Here is a 24,730-nt window from a genome sequence, read left to right on the forward strand (position 1 = left end):
AAATGTTGCTTACCCTTTCTACACCTTTTGCATACGTATGTTATTTACATATCCTCGTCAGCATATCCTGATTGTTTTGTCAAATATGCATATTGAAGCTCTCAGTGACACCCTTGTCTCAACAAAGGTATCTGGATGCTATTGATGAAATCATTTGCAAGCAGAGTCTGTTTGAACTACAGATGCAGAAAGCACATCGTACAGAATATATGCACACTGACTAAAAACCAGCATTGGCAAAGCCAAATGGTCTTACCTCTGGGACCTATTGGCTTTTTAAGCCTTTTGCATTCACACAATGTCTACAGAGCATGGTATCCACAAATTGTGAGTTCCATTGCCCAAGATCACCTATTGAACCCCTCTCACAGCACTAAATTGTCACACCGCCAACAGGAAAACTTGAAATATGAGTGAATACAGCCAGTTTTAATCTGCTTAACATATCTCATAGCCTCTCATGAATTACATAAAGACCACATGAAATTAATTTGCACTATTGATTCAGGCACAAACTGATATACAAGTTATTTCTGTTGTTCACACACACACGACCCACTAGAGAAACATAAATCTGCAGTGGGTTCACTGTGCAAGGGATAGCCATGCCCCGCCATAAATGTGCTTGGGATCCCATCCTTTGCAGAAACGAAGTAATAAGTCACTTTTGGCAGAACACATACACATCTTACAGGATTCCACATGGAGCACTAAAGAGCTCGAATAGATGCGAAAAACACAAAGTGGAGATTTGCTGTGGTCTTAGGATGCAGCAAGGACCTTAGCCACAGAACAGTATTCCAACAGGGGAGCAGGAGTGGGTGGAGTGGTGCATAGAGTAAGTTGCATGTGCCCCATGTGGAAACGACCAAAACTCCAGCATGTTTTTCCGCAGTTACTGTTAACTCAGAACTTAAATGCAACATCACAGAGATAGCATGCCCACCATGATAACGTTATGACTTGGTGTCTGTTCCGGCTGCTTCCTAAACCCCCTCAGCTCGGATATTTAGCTTTCTCTTGAAAGACAAGACCAGGGTCCAATGTGAAGAACTCTGCATGATGACTTGCCACTACGCTAGCATTGAGTAACACATTGACAACTTGGTTACAGCTCAAGCGCAATGGGGATTTCAAAAACTAGACCATAAATCTTATGTTTGTAGGACCATGCTATGTGATCCACGTCATCTTTTAGAAAATAACACTGCCTTGATATATTAGTGTCACACAAATATGATTTATTGTACTTACTTTATTGCCCCTCGGAAGTGAATGTGATTTATAAACATGGTTCATGGCTTACTTTCGATACTCTGGTTCAAAGATGTGACCGCAAGTCATTCCAATGACCGGGGCGAGCAAGGATGGGAAGCATCGTGTTGTGGATTGGTGGAGGGTAAAAGCAGCAGACGAGGGAGAAGCAACACTGTGGTGGAGAGAGAAGCACACAAGGGAAAAGCAACATGGAGCACATAGGAGAAGTAGAGCAGGGAGCCAGCATCATCAAACGTGGGGGAAGGGGAGGCAGGACATTGGAGAGAACATTGGCAAAAGAGAGCTATATGGAGCGTGGGTGAGAGCATATGGGCAAGGGAGAGCACGGGTTCGGGTGGGAGAAGAGAAGCACCTGGGTGAGAGAAGGTGCAATGGAGGGGGGAGAAGAGCATAAAAGGGAGACAGCTGGAAATCGTGTGCTCTCACAGAGTGCATAAACAGAAACAAAAAGGTTGTTTACTAAAACTAAGCAGTGGATGCATAGAAGCCAGCCAGTCTGAGAGATGGTAAAGAGGTTATGCTTCATGAGAGGGTCAAACACAAGATTGACTGGAACATGAAAATCCATCAACGAAAAAGCAAGCAAATGAGAGTGACAGTAAAGCCAGCCAATGGTAAGCAACGGGCAGGCTGCAAGCTCCTCTGTGCTCTCGGTAGGCCCAGAATATGTATTTCTCAATGAGACAGCTTGCACTGGCTGGAAGGCTCGACATAATGACTCTTGGACATAGAGTCCCCACCAGCAGATCAGAGTTAATCACACAACTATATTGTACATCCTACCCTGTCATGACCTGCATATCAAGTCATGACATCCGTCTTCCCTAGAAACTCAGCCGAGGGAGTTGGAATCCAGTTACTAGCCCAGCGCAGGGCAGAGACAGCTTCCAGGCCCTTCCTTTCAGCATCTGTGTTTTATAAACAGAACAAAACTGCTAAGTAGGGTCATCCACAAGGAAGTTCAACAGGGAAGCCAACATAGTTTATTGATAATGAGATAGACTAAACTATTAAAAAGAGTCAGACAAGAAATCCCAGACCAATTCTAACCCCACCTCCCTTCCACTTTCCTCTGCACTGTACACAGATGGTGAGAGAGCGAGTGTACTTGCACTTGAACGCCAGGGTCAGTCTTGAAAAAAGTTATTAGTGTATTTTCCAACAGCATATGTAGCAATTTTCATTGCAAACACAAGAAGATGATGGACGGAGTGCTGAACTTTTCAGACACTCAGCCCCAGTCACAGATCTGGGTTTAATCTATCATCGTTCTTTAGCTCACTTCGCCACCCGAGTTCAGACCCAGCCTTTTTCACTGACTCGCCAAGATGGCTGCTAAGGCAGAAGTGCAACAGCCATTAATTCATGACAGATTCTGCTTGTCCCTTAAACATTCCCTCGACGCAAGGTAAACACGCTCCATCTTATTGAGTCGTTGAGTTTTTAATAGGGGCGAATACAATTGAAATTCATCATCACAGCAACTTTTCAATTATCTCCTTTTTCCCCATCTAAGATAGGAAAAATGTGCAGCGCCTTTATGCAAATGAGTTATTTTAAGCAGTAAATAGAGAATTAAACACACGAGCGAATCCGGGGGAAGGTCACCCAGCCTCACCTTCCTCGTTTGATGAGGATGTGTTTAGTCAGACAATCGCTGCTTTTATCTAAATCGAGTATGAAGTTACCCTTTTCCTTTGTAAAAACTAATTAAAAGTATTTTAACTTGCTTGGGCGCTCGGTAAATTAATTGTCATTAAGTGGAAATCTGAATGTCCCATCATTCATCATTGTGAAAATAAAACCTTTTCTTCTTTGTCATAATTTTAGAACACAGAAACAAAACAATTAGCGGCAGATAGAAGGGAGACCCTGCCCCTCTTTTGTGGCAATCAGAATGCCTACGTTTGCATGTAATCGTCAAGTGTTGTAATCAGTGCAGAGCCTCTTTGGTGCTTATTGCAAGCAAAGGTTTTAATGAAGTCTTTAAACTTTGAATTGTTATAGAAGAATAAGAAAAAAAACATACTGCGCCATGCAACTTCACCAGCAGCTTTCATGTCCTTGTGTACATTTATGGGTATTTGGGGGGACGCAGCATTAATTTAATATTTTCTTATCGTCATGAGGTTAAGAAATGAATATGTTTATTTCTTTTAAAAAAATGTAAAAATCCGTAATTTTTGTATTTTTGTGTGAATTTAAATGAGGTGCTAAGTGAGAGCATTCAGGTTAAAAGGCAGCCACCCTTATGTGGTGAATACAGACAAATGATTTGTAGGTGAGCAGACGTGCAAAGGAACATGCAATGTACAGCACGGGTAACAGAGGCAGTCTCCTTAATGCTACACTAGCAGGCTGTGGACCAACAAATAGTCAGAGCCACCAAAGAGTGACAGTAATTTTTGAGTTCCCGGATTCTCAGAATAATCTACCAAAGAAAATGTTGCAATAGTAACCTGTTTGCAGTGGTGAATTTCACTTAACACCAGAAGCTGAACTGAGGCCCCAAAAATCTAATTGCGACAATAGTTCACCGTCACTGTCGGATGGGCTGGTCTGAGACCACTGTGCAAGAAATGAAGGAATCCCGTCACTGTGCCAAATGTTCCACACAGTCCCATATTCCTTAGTGTTCGAAGCATTCACTAGTGATGCCTTTATGCACAAGTAATGTTTTAGCGACGTTTGCCTTGGGTTTGATCAGCCACTCTAATCAAGCAGGAGTGTTTCTGTAATTCTTTTAATACTAGAGTCACATTAGAAAATTATGGTTTCTGGCAGTTTGCATGTTTTGTTGGGTATTAGTAATTGTCTATTTTCTGAGAGTGATGCAAGAAAAACGTGAGAAACAGCATGTCTCTCTTTTACCAATGGCTGCAAAACTGAGACAGAAAATCTAATGAGAACATGATCCCAAATTACGAAATATGAATGTTACTTTGAGGTCAGAGAGACTGTTAGAAATTAGGTTTCTGGTTAGCAGAGGTATGCACCTTGTCCAAGCAGGAACCACAATCTTTGTCAGGGTAAGTATAGTACACACGAAAAGTTTACCTGTGCTCACTCTCTGATAGCTTGGCACAAAGCAGTTAGGCTAATCTAATGCGGCAATGTGTAAAGTATTTGTGCACACACACACAGTAACAAAACCACAAAAGTACTCCACATCCAACATACATGATTCAAGATATGAATTTTGCAAAATTAAATCAAAATGTTGTGCTTAGAACTCAGTAGCTCCAACTGCGGCTGTCTGGTCGCTCTTGACCAGGTAAATCCCAAAGTTCAGTCCGACCGCGATTGAGAATGGGCCAGATACAAAAGTCATGCAGACCCACTGACAGTCATTTGGATGCCTTTAAGCTCGGTTACGAAGTGTTTAACAAAGGAGGGGATGCGTCGTTGTCGAAGGTGATGCATTGTTTCCAAGGTCTGGCTGCGTTGTTGATGCGCCGTTGTTTAGAGCGCTGTGCATCAGGCCGAGGTGTCAATGTCTGACCACTGGGCTTCAGGCGATGCGTTGGTGCAACGCCACGCAGAGTCTGGAATGCGTCAAGAGTTGGGAACAGTGTGTAGCAGCAGCGGTGATTCGGAGGTGCTGCTGCGGCAAATTTGGGTTGAGTTGTAAGTCGAGGTCATTGTATTGCTCAGTCAGCAATCGGTGTCTACGGCTTTGGTGCAGGCAGCGTCGATGCATCAATATCACAAAGAAATGTGCCGGTTCGAATGACAGTGTCAATGCATTGGTTTCTTGGGTTGCATCACCAAATACTTACTTCCAAGGGCACAGGACTGGATTTATTTGGCACCAATTGACAAAGCAGGACTCATAGCAGAGGAGTCCATGTGCTGGTAGCAAGATGCAGGTGAAGTCTGTGATATCCCTCAGTTTTCAGAAACAGGAGGCATGCCGAACAAGCCCTTGGAGAATCTTTAAAGATGCCGGATGTAGAGAGTCAAGTCCAGTCCCCTCACTCCCAGCTAAGAAGCAGCAGGCAGCAGGCCAACACAGTAAAGCAAGCAGCAAAATTGTAGTTCCTCCTGGCAGCACAACAACTCTTCTTCCTGGCAGAATGTCCTCAGTCCCAGATTTGTTTCTGAGTATATGGTGTTAGAGGTCCAGTGTTCATACTCATTTTATGCTTTGAAGCAGGGAGACTTCAAAGAAAGGTCTTTGTAGTGCACAAGACCCTGCCTTTTCCTGCCCTTGCTCCAGACACACTACCGGGGGGATTGCAACTCTTTGCATGGGGGCAGGCACAGCCCTATTTAGGTGCAAGTGTCAGCTCCTCCCTCTCACTCTCGCTCAGGAAGACCCAGCAGCCTGGTGATGAGCGATCAGGATATGCAGGGCACATCTCAGCTCCCTTTGTGTGTGACTGCCTGAAGGGAATGCATAAAGCCCAGCTGTCACCCAGCCCAGATGTGTATTCCAGAGACAGAAAGAGGCACAGAATGGTTAAAGTAAGAAAAGGCCAACGTTCTAAAAGTATCATTTTCAGACCTGTAACTTAAAAACAGACTTGACTAAAAGATGTGTTTTTAAATATTAAGTCCAGAGACACCAAGTTTACTTTCCCTATATTTTCCCATTTGGAAGTTACACTTGTAAAGTGTTACAAGGCAGCTCCAATGCTAATCTATGTGAGAGACAGACCTTGTTTTAGTGATATACTAATTCAGCAGTTTTTCACTAACAAGACATGTACAACTCAAAAGCACATTTCCTACCTCTCAAATACACTGCATCCTGCCAATGGGTTTATCTAGGGCCTACCCTAGGGGTGCCTTATTTATAATACAAGGGAAGATTTCGGCCTGGTAAGCTTGCCAATGTCGAAATGGCAGATCAAAACTGCACACACAGGCTCTGAAGTGGTAGACCTGAGACATGTTTTAAAGGGCTACTCGTGTAGGTGCCACAATCAGTGCTGCAGGCCCACTAGTAGCATGAGGTTTACTGGTCCTGGGCACATATAGTACACTGTACTAGGGACTTAACAGTAAATCACATATGCAATTATGGCGCAACCAAATGCCATTACATTTTAGAAAGAGAGCACATACACTTTAGCTCTGATCAGCAGTAAAAAGAAGTGCTCAGAGTCCTAAAGCCTGCAAAAACAAAGTTCAGCATACAGTCGAAACAGGAGGTCAGAAAGCAAAAAATCAGGGAAAAACACACCAAAAGATGTACGGTCTAACAGAGGCTCACTTGTCAATAGTAGATGTAGGGTGTAGGTGAAGGAGTTTCCCCATGGAGTCAAAAGAAATAAATGTTAGCTAGTGATTTTCACATGAGTAAATATAAACCTTTGTAAAAACAACCACGTAACAACCGTGCATATCAAAGGGAGTAGGAACTTACTTAACCATCATGAAAGAGCTTTAGACCTTGCAGGGGCAATGGAAAGCGCAATATAATGGCATATTTAAGATTAGTTGTATCTCAACTTAATTCCACAAGTAATTTTAATATGTGGATTTGCACAGGTCCAAATAGCACTTGCCATCATATTGCAGTTCTGGATTTAGTAATCCCTATCAAGCAAGCATAGAGTGCAAGTTAGGTTTGGAAAAATAGTTGTTTGATGAATCAATGTGTAGGAACAAATGAAGTTAATGGAACAAGGAGCATGAAGAAAGCAATGTCCATGCAGCTAATGCCTATGCAGGATCTGTAAAGGTACACCAAAGGGTAACCATAACTGAGTCTTTGAAACACCACCCACTGCCAAACATTGCATGCCTGATTCCCAAAGAGATTTCCATAACTTAGTCTTGTAGTACTCCATTCCTACACCTGAATTCTAGGAGTAACCTAACAATACTCCACACTTACATTTGCAATTTAGGACTACGCAGGGAATACTACAAGGGTAAGTAACACAAGCTTATAATAAAATATTGGCAAATCCAACCCTCTCCGCCCTGTGTATTGTTTTTGAAGCACGACATGAATTGAATCTGTCTCAAGGAAGATTGCACACAACATATGCTAAATATCTGGCATCACTCAGAGCCACTGATAAGGTGTGAGGCTTTTGGATCAGATACAAATAGTGCAGTATCAAACCAAAGAAATGAAACATTAAGGACAACATGAGAAACCTTGAATAAGTGACATATCATTCTAATAAACAAGGCAATCTGCAGCATGCAATCTAACACAGCAGGAAATGTTGAAGAATTCCCTTAAAGGCAACAAAATGTGGTATTCAGATTGTTAGCTCCAAGTTAAACTAACTAGAACTGCCAGGCCACACAAATATATTAAAGGCATATGTGGACTCCACTTTGGATCTGAAGATGACAGAACAAAACGAAAAAGAAAACAGAATGGGGCAGTGGTATCTCATACTGGCATGGCAGGACACAATGCATGTCCTCCTGGGCATGTCCAAGTGACATATTTTGTAATGTCACTTGTGATGTTATGGGGCATCCTGAGCAGGGAGTGGGAGTTATTTTAGCATAGTTAATCATAACGTTCAACAGAACTAGTTCATATGAGATACTGATTTTCCCTCCATATATTTCACATAGTATCATTGGCCACAGCTAAGGCCTATACTATTCATTACAGATCCTCTCCCCAAGTTATAGGCCAAAGTCGCAGGTGAGGGATTGTGATGTATTAGGACATTCCTTCCACTAAGGGTAGAATTTTCTAAATTAAACAGGAACAAGCCGAAGGACAAGCAATCACGTTTTAGAGCCGAAGACTTTTACCAGCTATGACACGTTCTCTGCCATTACATTGTCTACAGTGGCAGCCCCAAGATCCAAAAATTCTAATATATTTATGAATATTTTTACTAAAAATCATTCTCTTGATGTAGAAGCATCCACAGAGCATGTGATTTTCTAAAAAAAAAAGTGAAAGACTCTAGCAAAGCGTGTGTGTTAGCATTAAAATCTGCGCAGATGGCGGAGACCTGTGTGTTGGTGTTTATACTGAGTTCACCCGTGTTTCACTGTTTTTTAAATGAGGTGATTGATGTCACAGAGCCAAGATCTCCATCCCAACTTGATATTTGAAAAGTTTATTTTCGGCTGCGCGCATTTGGCAGGGAGGGCTTGCGTTTGTTGGTAGCTCCAGCCTGAACCGCTCTTTCTTTGCCTGTAGTGAATTAATGATGTGAATGTCTAAGCAGCCGTCAGATTCATAAATCACGTGAAATGAGTGGGGTAATACACAGAAGTCTTTTCCTTTTGTTTAGCCATTTATCATTTCGTGTGCACATTAATAAACAGAGCTCCCCTGAGGTAAGCGGCTGGAAGACACATTTTTCTTCCTAATTTTCTTCAATTGTAGTCAGTAGATCACAGGTGGGGAGTGCAGGCCTATGTCGCAGGCAGTTATGGGTTTGTTGCTGTCCATCTTTGTCGATAAATAATTTGGTTCTTGTTGTGGCCGGCCTATGACCATGTTCTCCTTGCTTGACAGGCTCCAGGTTCCCCAGTCCTCGGTTGTCAGCCAGGCCCAGTCGAAAGCGGACCCTCTCCATATCTCCTCTCTCCGATCACAGTTTTGACCTCCAGACGATGATTCGGACATCTCCAAACTCCCTGGTCACTCTTCTCAATTCCTCACGCAGCAGCTCCTCGGCCAGTGGCTCTTACGGACACTTATCTGCAAGTGCGATCAGGTGGGCTCTTGGACAATTTGCAACTATTTTTAAAACAATGTTACATTTCATGGGGAAAATAGAACCTTTTGGCAGACGATTGCTTGGCAAATGCTTCAGATGGTTGCAGGCCATGTTCTTGATCAAAAACTCACTTATTGATAAAATTCATTTTTACAATTTGCAAAATATTTTTTTTCTGGTATCATTTTTGAAATTGACCCCATCAATATTCCTTCTGTCCTATCCTATTCCTTGTGCTTCTTTTTGGTTTGATTCATTGAGGAATTAACATTGGACCATCTTGTTCCCGTTCGTGTTTTTTTTTTCATTGTATTACATTTTTCCCCTCAACCAATCACTCCTTTGTAATGCAATGCTACAGAAATAAAAACGAATGTTAAGATTGCCCTCCGAAATCATAGTATAATTTCTTTAAGCAAAAAAAGGAAAAACAATGAACATTTTTTTAAAGGTTTTCATTTTAGTGTATAGTGTTGGTAGAGACATACTTTGAGTATCATCTGCATAGGATGTGAGCTGAAGACCGTGAGATTTATTTAGTTGGGCCAAAGGGATGACATACATGTGAAAAAATAGGGCTTTAGAAGGGGTTTTGAGGGACACCACAGGCAAGAGGATTGAATTTGGAATTAAAAGGGGGGAGGTGAACATTTTGTGAGCAGTTGGATAGGAACAAAGAAAACCAGGCCAAAGCAGTGCCAGAGATCTAGTGGAGATGATGACTCACTAGAGGATGGGACACAATGTCGAAGGCAGTGATAAGGAAAGTAGAATCAGGGCTGCATTTCCGCCCTGATTTAAGATCATGCAAAGGTCACCAGTAACCACAAGAAGAGCAGTTCCAATGTTGTAGAAGTGATAAGAACCAGATTTAGGAAGACCCAAAAGGGAGTGACATTCCAAGGTTGAATAGAGGAGGTCATTGAGTTACTTTTTCAAGAGTTTGGTAAGGCAGAGAATAAGTAAAATGGCATGATATTTAGTAAAGACAGAAGGGTCCACAGAGGATTTTATTTAGAAGGGAGACCCTGAGAGCTGACCTCCAATTAGAGGGAAAAGTAGCTGCAAGAATAAAGGCATTGCGATGTTGCATGAGCAGAATAGTATTGGTCATGTTGCTGATGATGGAGTTACAAGGATTTAATGGGCATCTAGGCTTGAGAAAGGGAAGCCGAGTAGCTAGGGCATTAGTGCAAAGAAGAGAGGACTTGGTGAGATGAGTGAGGAAGGAATGGGTGATGGAGGAGTAAGTGCGACAGAGGTAGGGATGGGAGAAATCACAGGACTTGTGTGGCAAGTGACGAGTGAGGGAAGAACACAGAAGACAGATATGCTGTGGGAGGATTAGAGTAATTGGCAATGATATCAGAGATTTTGTTGAGGAAAAATGCAGAGAGAAGCTCTGATAAGTGCTCTCAAGGAGGAATGGAGATATTCTTATATTGTGGAGAGGATAAGATCACTGTCATTGATCAGATTTACTAGGCAGTTCTGCTAGCTTTATTAATAAATCTTCAAAGAAGTCCTGGACTGACAAAAGACATTGAAAAGTGGTAGATGTATAATCTAGAAATCTCCTGAAGGGCGATGCAGCTGTGCCATCTTCAAATGTTAACCCATATCCTTAAACAGCAATTTTAGCGTAGATAATATGCTTGCTTCCTACACGTCATTCAATCCATACCTCTGTCTCATTATTTTACTATGCATTCTGTTTCATAAGGTAGTTGTGGGAGTGTTTTTTCAACCTAAGCGAAAGACCCTGATGTATACCTTAAACATGTCCAGCCACTGTTGTGTAATCCAGACCTTGTAGATTACAATAAATGAGGTTCTTCTGCAGTTTGCAGGGGCTTAGTCAGTTCCCACCTCCTTATCTGTTATCACATGACCTTATCCCATGGAGGCATGCTGTCCTTGGCCAGGGTTTGAGGCATACATGCTAAGAGATGCCTCTACATATCGCACAGAAAATATGTTCTGCCACTTTCAATTTTTGGCAGGAATTAGTAAACTCAGCTTCCCCATAACTGTATCTTCTCTTTTTTTCCTTTGACCCTGCACAGCTCTCTGTTGCCTTTTAGCTAAGTGTACCTTATCATGTCATACATTAAAAGTAGTTTGGGGTTTTAGAATATTTAGTTTTGAAGCTTGAATCTTTTCTGGATTCACGTGCGGTGCATTATTCAACCATTTAGTGGTTGTGCCCAGAATTGTGCCTTCTTTCTTTGTTTTAATTGAATGCCAGTTCACTTAAAAATGATGACTAGATTGATGATTGACTGCTCGGCAACTATGATAAGAAACATATACTATTTACGTTATTTCTTTTACACGTTTTACAAGTTGAAACCATGTTTTAATTGAAATTAGAAAACAAAATGCGATGCCGAAAACCACCCAGATGTGCACTTCAGTTCCTGTATGTAAAAAACATTGTTGGTGTAAGCTTTGTGTGCATTTTTAACTCTCCGACATTATCACTTTTAAGGTCCTTCATTGACTGTAGGAGTACCATATAACCTGCCACGTACCAGGTATTCAATTATGCATTTCTGCTTTTCGATTCTAGACTCCATTTGCAACACCAGCTTGTTCTGTGGCACCACAGCTTTTAAAGTCAGGGCTGTCCTGCCACAAGAAACATGGTTCTTTTATCAAGCTCAACCAACAGATGTCAGCAGTTATTTGCGTGTGTTGGTGATTGCCCCCATACATCCAGGATGAAGCATTCTACCTTTGCCCCTTACAGCTTACGTATGATAGACTTGACCTCAGAACCCTCCAGGCCTCTAGTGGCGATGCCAGCCTCTTTACTCAAATTTGCATAACCCTCTTTTATTCATTTCGAAGTATGTCTCTCGCTAGTCTTCAGCTGTGCGAACGGTGTGTAAAAAATAAGCAGCGATAACTGCACGCCAAGGGGAGAAAGGGCCAGAGAAGGAAAGGAAGAGAAACTGGAAACAATTTCCCTGACTTTGAATGCCAGCTGTTTTATGGTACATTCGCCAGCTGTGACATGAAACTAGATGACCTTGGTAGTCGGACAGCCTAGCCGCAAAGTTTGTCTTTGATTACCATGTCTGTTTTTCTTAAAGTCAGTTACAACTTGATACGCCAATCCAATTGCGTTCCAGCTCAGCCCCTTCCGGTAGCGTTCTGTGAGACTGGTACTGGAAACTTTTCGCTTCTAATTTTTACAGCCGGTTGAAAGATACTGGGGCTGATGCACACAGCTTTTTCCCTGTGTAAGTGTATCGTATATTTGGAATTAGGCATAACGTGTTCATGTGTTCATTATGTGAAGTGTACAGACTATGATGAAACATGCTTAATGCATGCTTGATTTGTACATATATAGGTTGCACAACTCGAGTATCCTTAAATACACCCAGAGCGGGTAGGGACATCGAACCGAAATGAAGTCAACACCCAAAGAGTTTAATCTTTGTTAGTATTCATAAGGGCATTGCAATGCACTTTGCTCTCCTGCCCCCACACCTAACCTATATCCGAAAGTTCCAATTGTAAATGGTGGAAAGGTTTTTGGAAAGTGTCCCCAACTGTGCTTTTTCAGTGTCTGCCTGTAGGACTGGGAGAAATTTACATTTTATTGTTAAGTAGTTTACAAAAAAGCAAAAAGGTTTAGTTGTAAACCACTAGTTTCGTCACGATATGCACAGTGTGCAATACAATTAGTTTGCACGCAGTTGATGAATCAAATGTAAGTCAGAAATGTATAAATGTATGTTACTATTACACATAAATGATGCATGATTTACACATGTACAGAAAGTAGATAAATGTAAATGTCAGAAGCGTTTAAATTAGCAACATGCTTAGAAATTGAATCGGAATCTCATATGTCTGTGTGTGTGTGTGTGCGTGTGTGCGTGCATGCATCTACGTAGATTTGTGTGTAAGTGTAGGTATTATTTATGTGTCATGAGTGGTGCTAGGTTTTTACTGAAAAACTTTTAGGAATTTTGCTTTCAAGCCCTCCAGCCAGCATGCCATCCTTTTTTACAAGGACAACTCTCTTTGCCGTCGCCTTTTATAAATTTAGCGCTGTGTTAAACAGTCATCATGCAAGTATTCAGTAAATTGTGTTTGTGGACTCTGCAGGAGTAGACTATTTCTATTTTTATGTACATAATGTCTCCATGAAATAGTGGAAGACATGGGTTATGACATGATGTTGTGCAAGAAATGTACACATTATGCGAGACAGGCTGCAGGAAGATAGAGAAAATGACATTATTCAGCATGGTAGAGGTGATGTGTGTGTAAAATGCAACGCTTATTGTCCCTCACAGATAAAAGGTTCTTGCTCCTCTGAACACCTCTTATTTACTACATGTCCCGCTTAGAATACTTATGTTGCCAACACCCCAGACTGCGCTCTCTCCACCTGTTTGACACACCGGGATAAGGGAGAGTTCCCCCCCTAACCACCTCTGGGGGCTGGTAGCGTTAATTCACCCTGCGATTAGCGCCCCCTTCTTGCGCTTTTGCAGCTAAGGAAGGTCGCCTAGATATCCCCTCATCACCCCTGATGCCCCTCTCCTTCCTGCCTTTCCATCCCAGTTTGTTTCCTAGTTTCATTCCTCAAACAGGCATGCTCCAACAGGAAAACAAACCACGGTGTCTACCCCTTTGGCTCTCCTGGTCTTTTTTTACCAGGAGCAAATTAGCAAACTGTAGGCCTCCCCCTTCCCAGGGACTTGGTACAGCTTTAATGTTTTACCTGCATATCTTTTTGTATGTGTTACTACTGCTATGCCGATGCCTATTGATTGCTCTTTCATTTGCAAAGGTGTTGTAATGTTTTTGAAAACCCAATAAGCAGATCTTAAGATGAAAAAGAAATGCAAGAGTAATTTAACGGATTCACCACACTACAGAAAATTGAGTTAGTGGAGGTAGGATAGTTTTTAGGCTAACTTGTGAACGATATAGCTGCATAGGACCTCTAAGCGGGAGCCCCGACCAAGCTCATCAAACGACTGCAACGCATCCAAAACACCTCTGCACGACTGACCCTCGACGTACCACGCCACAGCCACATCACCCCCCACCTGAGGAACATGCACTGGCTCCCCGTCATCAAGAGGATATCCTTCAAGCTCCTCATCCATGCACACAAGGCACTCCACAGGACCGGCGCAGCCTACCTCAACAGACGACTTTCCTTCTACATCCCCAACCGCCAGCTCCGCACCGCCTACCTCGCACTCGCCACCGTCCCTCGCATCCGAAGAACAACCACCGGCGAGAGATCCTTCTCCCACCTCGCTGCCAAGACCTGGGACACCCTCCCACTGAGCCTACGACAGACCCAAGACCTTCTGACCTCCCAGCGCCTTGAGACCCTCGCGGGTATGTAATGCGCTCTCCAAATGAATGATTGATTGATTGATTGAGGGAAAAGGCACATATGCCTCTGACAATCTGGCACGATCAACATTTCTCAGTGCCCTCGAACAGTGAAACAGAAAATGGACTCAAAGTATCCCAATCTCAGCTCAACACACACCAGCGATGAGGCTCCCTCGTGGCTGATATATGTTCATGACAATTAAAACGAAAGAACTCAGTTCATGACCTAACGTTTTCCCAAGCAAATAGCTGTAGTCCTGATTCACACCAAATTCAAAAGAAATTTCAACTATGTATAATCTGAATAATGATGCGCAAAATCAGGTTCTGCAGATTTTCATGTGCACAGATGTCCCTTACCATCACAGGATGTGCATATGTTTCACACTTGTGACACGTATGTCTTCCCATGGGAGTGATCATTACATATTGTGGCAACACACACAAGAACGGATTCATAAGTTAAGATGTATTCACAAACACCTGCAACCCATTCTCTGCCTTACCTGAACTTTTAAAGTTAAGCCTAAATCAACCTTGTTTAAGTAGGACAGTAAGTCTGGGTAAAAACATGTAGCACTCTCATTTTTGCATGGGGTTGGAGGAAGTTTTTGCCCTATCTATAAAGTTTTGTAAGCAAGAAAGTGCAAATTCACAGTTTTTCCCTCAAGTAATTGTAATGTATTTCTAAGTCACATTTACTCATGGAAAAAAGCAATGTAAATCAGTCCTTCAGCAACAAACTAAACCAAGTATTCAGTTTTATATGAACACTGAACATATGCATGTATTATTTGCTGTTAAATGCTTCATTCGTATTAGGACCCTGGAAACATTGTCATTATGTCATACCATACCCTAATATAGCATGGCATGTTTTCAGGTCTTCAGTTGCATTCAACAAAATGTGAAACCCGCCTGTGAGACAGCAGTGGTTTGTTGTCTCTTTTGACTTGCAGTATGAACATTGCAGTATGAACAGCAGAGACCTAGAGGAGGAAAGTCCTGGTAATCCTGTTCCAATCCATAGTTGTACAGTTCACTGAGCATTGGCTCTAATAGCTCACAAGTGAGCGAGCACGCTGAGCTCTAGCATTGCCGAATCAGATTGCTTCATAGGCAAGCTTCAACATACTGAGTAAATTGCCTATGAGGATTTTCAATCACGGCTTATGTGTGTGGAGGAACACCTTCCATACCATTAAAGAATGTTTTAGAGGACATCGGCTTAACATAATATTGTCTTTACAACAGCCCAGATCCATGCCCTGCTTTATATGATTCGCTAGAATAAACATTGTGCACGATAATAGCCAAGTTTGTCTGCCACATATGAATCCGCACGTGATTTCTCTTCCAGTAGCTTTGGCTTTCTTTTTATGTTCTGCTCTTGGAATGGTTTGTCAACTCTGTTCAGAACTTGTTCATACTCGCATTTCTCGTACTGGAAGGCAGGTCATTTCTGTACTCACTGTTTTGTGTCTTTTACTTGCTTTGTGTCTTTTACTTGCAAGCAAGTTCACTGCCTCTTCGCTCTAAAGTCGTTGGTTCTCAAGTCAGGAAATGTGTGAATGAATCTTCCACAGCAGAGATGGTGGGGGAGAGTTTCAGGATTTTAACTCCTTTGTCATAACATTAAGTTACTTGTCTTAGATATGTTTAATACTTCTACAGCATATGAAAGTATTCTTGTTTCCAAACTGGGGAGAGCGAAGAACCACATGGTAAGGTCCTGTAGTCTAATGTTTCTCCTAGGCTGCTCTCGATACCACTCCCAGTATCAAAAAAGACATAAGAGATTCAAATATTGTCATAGACCAGAGATATATTTAATATACATTAACAATTTTCGTCGGATGTTAAAAACGCGTTACTGTGTTGGATTGTGGCACCACTTTGAAGGATAGTTTTATGACTTGTAAATCTATCTTTAAAATTAAATGATTGTTCTTAGGAGATCTGAAGGGGCCTAGCTGTTTTAAATTCCCTAAATCCCAAAAGTATGCAAATTATATTATGCAGCTTCTCATACAGTGATTAGGCACTCTTAGTTCCATCATACATAACCAGTGACCCCCGAAAACCAGTAGACATTATCAGCTGTGCAGCCTTTTTGAGCGACACTCGACCTCTCGGTCTTGACAACGCTCCTCTCTCCAACGGTGCGGCAGTCGCCTTGGGTACCTAACAGAGCATCTGGTCTTCTCTGTTCTGCTACTTCCTGCAGCCGCAAGTCTCCCCCCCCCGCTGCCAGGGGTAACGCTTAGTAGGTAGTCCCTCTCCCTGGGCTGTAGCGTCTCCTCAGGTAATTTATTTATTTAAATATAGGCTGTTGTTGTGGTGTATTATTGTTTAATTTGGGTTCTTGGTGTTTTGGGCACTTGTTATTGGGCTAATCTTTTCACTGGGGTTGGTTTCACTACCCCGTTTATTGTTTACTTGTTTTTCCCGCCGCTCGATCACCTCTTAGCCCCACCATGTCCCATAGGCTCCAGTTTCTGCAGGCTTTTTCCCACTGCATGCCATCCCGGCTAGCACCACCCAGGACTTTTTATGGAGGATGCTGCGCGCAGCACCACCGGCGCGCTGAAGACTCTCCAATGACAAGCCTGTCTGAGTCCGTCCACACCTGGACTGTGCCCATTGCCAGAATCTTGGCCCACTGAAACCCCTAAGGTACTTCGCCACAGATCTTTGCACCCTGGACCCAGGTAGCAATAACAACTGCTGCCTTACATCACCTTGCTCCACTTCGGGACCTTTCACCTGCCTGCGTTGCTGGCTTACATCCACCACAGGACCGAACGCCCCCACAGAAACCCACTAGAGGTCGTCCCCACACACCAGCACCTCCAGGGAGCAGCTCAGATTAACACTAGATGACTCTGCAAGCATGCCACAGAAGTCACCCTTGCCCCTGACCTCCATCACTGAGACCTAGCTCACCCCGCATCTGACCCTGACATCGCCATCACAACAACCAATGGCTACAAGATGAAGCACTGCGACCACGCCAACAACCACAGAGGTGGCATCGCCATCCTACACAAGGAATCCTGCATCTGCACTACTACGTAGATAATCATGGAATTCCTGAACTTCCAACTCCACACCAACAACAAAACCAACTTCAGAGGCACCCTCGCATACAAACCGTCTGGACCACGTGCCGGCCTCAGCGACGCCCTCACAGAATTCATCACCCCACTCGCCATCGAATCCGGACTCTTCTTTTTCCAGGGAGTTCTCAATTTCCACGTTGACGCCCCCACCGACACCAACTCTACTGACCTGGAACGAATGAACATCATCAGCTTCACGCAGCTGGTCTCAGACCCCAAACACAGAGCAGGATAAACCCTGAACCCCATCTTCACATCCAACAACAGAGTAAGATCCAGCCACACCTCTGAACTCACCAGGTCCGATCACTCCATCTTGCACTCCACCGTCACTGGAGCCTCGTGCTCCACCCCCAGTCACCACAACACCCTCCTCCGCAGCTGGACCAAGATCACGCAGCACCAATGGACCGACGCCCTCAGCTGCTCCCAGTCTGACCTCCCCACAAGCCTGGATCAATCAGTAGAGATATTCAGCGCCTGTAACACTAGAGTGGCTGACCAAGTTGCTCCCACCAAACCCGCCAGAACACACAGACCCCTCCAAATCAGCCTGCTGGTACACCCCGGAATTCACTGTAGTGAAAAGATGCAACGAACTGGAAAGAATATGGTGCACCAGCAGAAACAACATAGACCATGCCACTTTTAAGTCCGCCCTTATCAGCTACCATCACCAACTAAAAGGATGCCCTAAAACCCCGCATCAAGGCCAGCGCCAACCAGACCAAGGAACTCTTCACCATCATCAGAGAGTTCACCTGCTCCCCGGCCACCGAAAGCTTGATCACCACCACACAGGAGCTCTGCCACACCCTGGCAGACTACTTCCACAACAAGATTGCCACCATCTACAGAAACTTCGATACCCAGTCCACCAACCTCCTCAGCATCAACATCCTCACTCCCATGAATACAGCTGATGATCACCGACTCACCTCATGAGAACAACTCAGCACACCAGCAACTACAACCTTAATCAACTCCGTTCACTCTGGAGCACCCACCGACCCTTGCCCTCACAGAATCTTCAGCCTCAGAAGTGATGAAATCAGTCACCAGCTTAACACCATCCTCAATGCCTCCATCACCACAGCCACCTTTTACGATGCATGGAAACAGGCAGAGCTCAGACCCCTCCTTCAAGAAACACACTGCAAAACCCACTGATCTCCAGAACTACCGCTCCATCTCACTACTCCTGTTTCCGGCCAAAGTCCTGGAGAAGGCCATCAACCTCAAACTCACAGAACACTTGTAGAGAAACAATCTACTCCACCCCTCCCAATCAGCTTTTGGAGCCAACCACACTCAAAGACAGCCCTGATCGCCGCAACTGACAACATCCGCACACTACTCGAGAGAGGAGAGTCACCCGCCTTGATCCTTCTCAACCTCTCCGCAGCCTTCAATGCCGTATCCCACCGCACACTCATCAGCCGATTACACCAGATCGGAATCAAAGAAGAGACGCTCTCAGATGTTGTTATGTTATGTTATAGGGTATTTGTTGAGCGCGCGGCTACTCCAGGGAGTGTCCCGGCGCCCTCTTGACCCCTGGACAGAGCATATGAAAGACCTAGCAGCCAAAAAACGGCTAGTCTACTGTTGGAAGAGACAGGTTTTTAAGCTTCGCCTAAAACTGAGGAGGTCACGTTCTTGTCTAAGGGAGAGCGGGAGACTGTTCCATAATTTCGTGGTTGCTACCTGAAAGGAGTGTCCTCCTTTGCGAGAACGACAAAACTTTGGCACAATTGTCATTTGCTGGGTTGATAACTGCAGGGTTCTGGTCAGTTTATAGGGCTGGATTTTTTTCCTGATGTACGGGGGCCCGATGTTATTTAGGGCCTTAAAAGTCAGCACCAGGGCTTTAAAACTTTTACTGATAACCAGTGCAGGGATCTAAGGTGGGAAGACATGTGTGACCTGGGTCCGACCATAAGCACAGCCCTTGCTGCAGCATTTTGAACTACCTAGAGGCGGTTCAATAAGTAGCCCGGAAGGCCCAGATACAACACATTTACGTAGTCCAGCCTTGACGTGATCAGTGCTTGGACCACAGTTTTTCTATGAGGGATAGGAAGCAGGGGGGGAAATTCCTCATCATTTTTAATAACCTAAAACAGGTGCCAGCAACTGATTGGACCTGGGACTTCATGGTCATGTCAAATTTCACTCCTATATTTTTTGCGATGGAAATTGGGCTTTCGGGGGGGAGGGGGAGGGGGGAGACCCCCGGCTCATCCTCTCGCTTTAATCAGACCCCACCACAACGAAAGCCAACTTCCACAACTGCATGAGGAGCGTCTCAGCCTGAATGAAGGACCACTGTCTGAAGCTCAACACGGACAAGACTGAAATGCTGATCTTCGGCAGGCACACTGCTCTCTGGAACGACACCTGGTGGCTATCCAAACTCGGCCCTGCACCCACTCCGAAAGACCATGCTCGCAACCTCAGCATTATCCTGGACAGCGGACTCTCGAAAACCAACAAGTCAATGCTGTCTCCTCAGCCTGTTTCCTCAAACTCCGCATGCTCCATAGAATTTTAAAATGGCTACCCATCTGCACCAGGAAAGCAATGACGCAAACCCTCATCACCAGCCGGCTCGACTGAGGCAACACAGTCTATGCAAGAACCAAGAGCGAACTCAAGAGAAGACTCCAGACAACCCAGAACACAGCTGCCAGACTGATCCTCAACCTACCCAAAAGGACCAACATCACCCAACACCTAAGAGACCTCCACTGACTCCCTATCCAGAATAGATGGCAATTCAACCTCCTGACCCACACCTACAAAGCCCTCCATGACCAAGGACCTGCATACATGAACCACAACTGAACTTCCACCAACCACTCAGAAACCTCCACACTGCCCACCTCACCCTTGCCCAGACACCGCGCATCTGTCGATGCAGCATTGGAGGAAATTGCTTCTCCCACCTCGCCGCCAAACCCTGGAACTATGTCCCCTCCACCTCTGAACCACACCATCATTGACAGACTTCAGGAAGGGACTCAAGACTTAGCTCATCAAGTGAACTCCCTCAGCACAGTGCCTGGATACCCCCACGGGTAATAAGCCATGCTATACAAGAACTGTTTGATTGATTGATTGATTGACCAGCTACTTAGCGGGCAAGGTATTCCATGACAAATGGACAGAGTTCCCTATCTGGCAAATGCTTGGTCCGCCTGCCCGATTGCAAGTCGAGAGGACTATCAGCTTTTTGTCAGTGTGCTCCCATTCGCTCCGTCAGTGGAAAGCTTACTCATAAGCCACTGCACTCTACGCCACTCTACTCTGTACCACTCTACACCACTGCACTCTATGCCACTCTACTCTGCACCACTGCACTCTGTTCCACACTACGCCTCTTTTCTTTGCACCACTGCTTTCTATGCCACTGTATTCTATGCCACTGCACTTTATGCTTCCCTACTCTGCACCTCTCCACTCTGCACCACTGCGGTCTATGCCACTGCACTCTACTGTGCACCACTCTAATCTACACCACTGCATTTTATGATGCTGCATTGTACGCTGCTGAATTCTATGCTGTTGCAATCTGCGCCAATATACTCTGTAACACTCTGCGCCAATGCACTTTACTCTACTCTGCGCCACTCCACTCCACTGTAACCCACTCTATGCCAATGCACTCTACTCTACTCTGTGCCACTGCACTCTATGCCACTGTACACAATGCACTCTACACCAATGCACTCTATGTCACACTACACAACAGCACTCTATGACACTCTACTCTGCAACACTGCACTCTATGCCACTGAGCTCTGTTTCACTCTACTCTACACCACTGCACTCTATGGCACTATACTGTACCCTGCACCACTTCTAGGCCATTCTACTTTGCACCACTCAATGCCATTCTACTCTACACCACTCTTTGCCACTGCACTCTATGCCACTATACTCTGCACCAATGCAGTCTGCTTCCCTTTTCTCCCCTCCTCTCTACTCTACTCTGTACAACTGCACTCTGCATTACTGCAGTCCACATCACTGTACTCTACTATGCAGCACTCTAATCTGTGCAGCTGCATTCTACGACGTGCATTGTACACCGCTGTATTTTATGCCGCTGCACTCTACGCTACTTTACCCTTCAACATGCTACTCCAGTGCACTCTACACCAGTTCACTCTACTCTACGCACTCCACTGTATGCCACACAACCCCACTCTATGCCACTCCAATACAGGACACTCAGTGCCACTCCACTCTACAACACTCTACTCTTCCCTCCTCCATTCAACTCTATGACACTCTGTGTCCTTCTCCTCTATGCCACCAATGTTTAGCCATGCTGATCGACAGCCACGCGGTGTACAACATGACCAAAACATATTGGTAAAGCCAATACCTCCTACATAGGCATGACCAGTTGGTTTGCCAGTGTTTGTTTATTTATTACACTTTTTCTCATCTCCAGTCTGATCCGATTGTGTCCTGGCTGCGGGTGAACATATTGGTAAAGCCAATAGCTCTTACATAGGCATGACCTGTTTGCTTTGCCGGTGCTTGTTTATTTATTGCACTTTTTCTCATCTCCAGTCTGATCCGATTGTGTCCTGGCTGTGGGTGTGCCGAGACAGATCAGAAATGTTGAGATTGTCAACAGATAGGCAGGAGTGCCAATTGTGATAGCCTGTTGAACAATTGATTTATCAGGTGGTATCCCCAGTACAGTATACAACATTTTCATTGTCGCGAAACCCAAGACGTTGGATCACTGAAATTCCAGTGGTAGTGAAGATTATTTTGCTCTCCCTCTATTGCAGAAGATGACTTCTACCAACCTTGGTCCCTCATAAGCTTCCTCTTCCTTGCTGAGGAAATAGGGGTAGGGAAAGGAGAGGAAAGCACTTAAAATAAACAGGACTCTTAGAGCCCTCTTTCGTTCTATGGTGCCGCTACCTTTATGAGCCCTAAATCCAGGGCTAACAAGAGCAGTACCAGGGTTACCATAGAGAAAGCCAGAACCAGCTGTTTCATAACGTGCGACCCCTTTATGGACTTCCACTGGGTTCTGTTCAAGCATTAAATGGACAACTTAGCATGCTCGGAATTATATTTATTCAGTTTAATGCGCAATAAAACTGAATAAATAGTGAAAGACATCATTACTTTGTTTCATATTCAAAAATTGAATTTTCATTCTAAATGTACCTAACACCTAGTCACAGTTTCATACGTATTCACCAGAAGAGAAAAAAAGCACTGCATCATTGTGTTCTTTGATAAATGGCGTGTACATTGAAGAATAAATTGAACAAACTGCCATGGCGCTCAGCGAACATGAAATCAGCTATTAGAGGAAAGCTTGTGAACAAATTCTGAGCCTGATATGCATCTTGTGATTAATGCCCTATCAATCATCCTCTGCGGCTACCTGAGGTGAGTTGCGCTGTAATCACTCATGGCTGCTTACTGGAGCACTGGCAGGGACTATCGGGCTGCAATAACTGAATATTATTCCTCACTCTCGCGGAGAACAATTACTGTCCCCATCGTTGCGCCCACTTTGCGTTAGCAAGAAGATACAACGCGAAATGAGAAGAGCGCTCGTCAACGGCGGTGGGTATTCTCTTGGGGTATTTCTAATGACATTCTTCCTTGAATGTCACAAATATTGCAACGCAAGGCTTTCGTTAGCCGTAAAAGCATGTTATCACACCGAGCACTTCGCTGCCTGGGTTTATCTTTGACCCAAAGAAGCAAAATCCATTCACATCCCTTCTTCGTCAAGCCTCAAAATTCACTAAGGTTTCGGATCCTCCTCGTACTCAGAAATTTAAAATTTTCCACATAATGTGCTTAACTGCGGTGCTAATTAAGATGGGAGGTTGCTTATGCCTGGAAATGTAAATTTGCCGCTGCACGAATATTTTAATTTTTGTGCAGAATTAAGAAATAGCACGTGGATGCAGTTGTCTGCTAAATTATTCCAAAAGAAGGGGAGATCATTGAACACCATTGTTTTCAAGCACAATGCCGGAAAGCACTGTGAGAACATCTTACAATTTTCACGAGAGGATTTCTCTATGAACAATTCATTTCTGAAGTGTGGCATAAAAAGGGCATGGCACTGCCTACTGCTAAAGAGGTCTTTAGGATGTAATGCAATTTCCTCAGAAGTCACTGTTGCCCGGGAACAGTGGCTGCGTAATGAAGTGATGACAGGTATTAGCATGCATAATGGCCTCTAATAGACATTTAATGTCGTCTAACTGGGGGCGGGAGGAGTGCCTTCCCATTGGAATATTTCTCAGTTGACGCTCATTGATCACCAATTTCAGAGGAGAGAGGTTAATCCATCAGGCTCGGTAACCAAACGGCACTGATGGAAATTCTTTAAGTGACATAGCGGATGTGCCAGGCCCTCTATCTTAACAAACAAATGAGTGATATGACAAGCATGGTGTTCAAAACACATTTAACCAATTGATTTTCTCTCCTCTTGTAATAAGATCTAGAGAAATATGAAGGAGCTTAGCCAGAGTCTAGATTAAAGGAGTCCCTTCAGACACAAGATAACACATGCTGTAGAAGCTACAGCGACTAACCATGTAAACCATTGATCAAGCACAGTCATGTTGTTCATATTTTGCTCAAAAGTGCTGCTGTTTCAGTAAATAAATTAGAAGGTGAGCTGTTTTTCTCTGTCTTCATAAAACTGATGTTGGTTGTGTGGTTGCATTTTTACTCATACCTAGTATGGAATTTGGGAGTAGAATTTTTAGGTGCATCATTATTGCTGTCTGGTGTCATGTTTACCTTTAAAGAGTGGTTTCTCACATGCAATCCAAAATTCACCGCACCATTACTGTCAGTAACACCCTTACTGCCTCTCATTTTTGGTCATGTTTTATCCAAATGCAGCCCGGCTCTGAGCTTCGCCTACCCTCACACACCGGTATCCCTCCAGCAAATGCACCAGCATCTCCTGTCCAGGCAGCAAAGCATCGGCTCAGCGTTTGGGCACAGCCCTCCTCTCATCCATCCTGCCCCAGCGTTTCCTACCCAGAGACCGATCCCCGGCCTCCCAAGTGTCCTGAACCCAGTCCAGGTCAGCTCCGGTCCTTCCGAGTCCACGCAGGTGAGAGCTAATGATCCACACCTTTGCAGCTTGTTCATTTCATTTGAGAAGCACATTGTCACCCTGGTGATTCATCACCTCCATCACGGTACGATCCTGTGCAGCACTGGTACTGCCGAAGCATTTGCAATCCTTCTTTGTCACAGATCGAAAGAGTCCGTCCT

The 24,730-nt window shown here is 44.2% G+C and overlaps 1 protein-coding gene across 2 annotated transcripts in view; it reads left to right on the forward strand.

The window, feature by feature from the left end:
• GLI3 (GLI family zinc finger 3) overlaps nucleotides 1-24,730 on the forward strand; it is a 363,934-nt gene that overhangs the window by 259,219 nt on the left and 79,985 nt on the right. For both annotated transcript variants that reach the window (XM_085607427.1, XM_085607429.1), the window contains exons 7-8: nucleotides 8,732-8,933; nucleotides 24,350-24,566. In XM_085607427.1, the coding sequence (XP_085463553.1) occupies nucleotides 8,732-8,933; nucleotides 24,350-24,566 (419 nt within the window). The remainder of the gene's footprint in view (nucleotides 1-8,731; nucleotides 8,934-24,349; nucleotides 24,567-24,730) is intronic.

Source organism: Triturus cristatus, chromosome 5_2, assembly GCF_964204655.1.
Source record: "Triturus cristatus chromosome 5_2, aTriCri1.1, whole genome shotgun sequence".
NCBI lineage: Eukaryota > Metazoa > Chordata > Amphibia > Caudata > Salamandridae > Triturus > Triturus cristatus.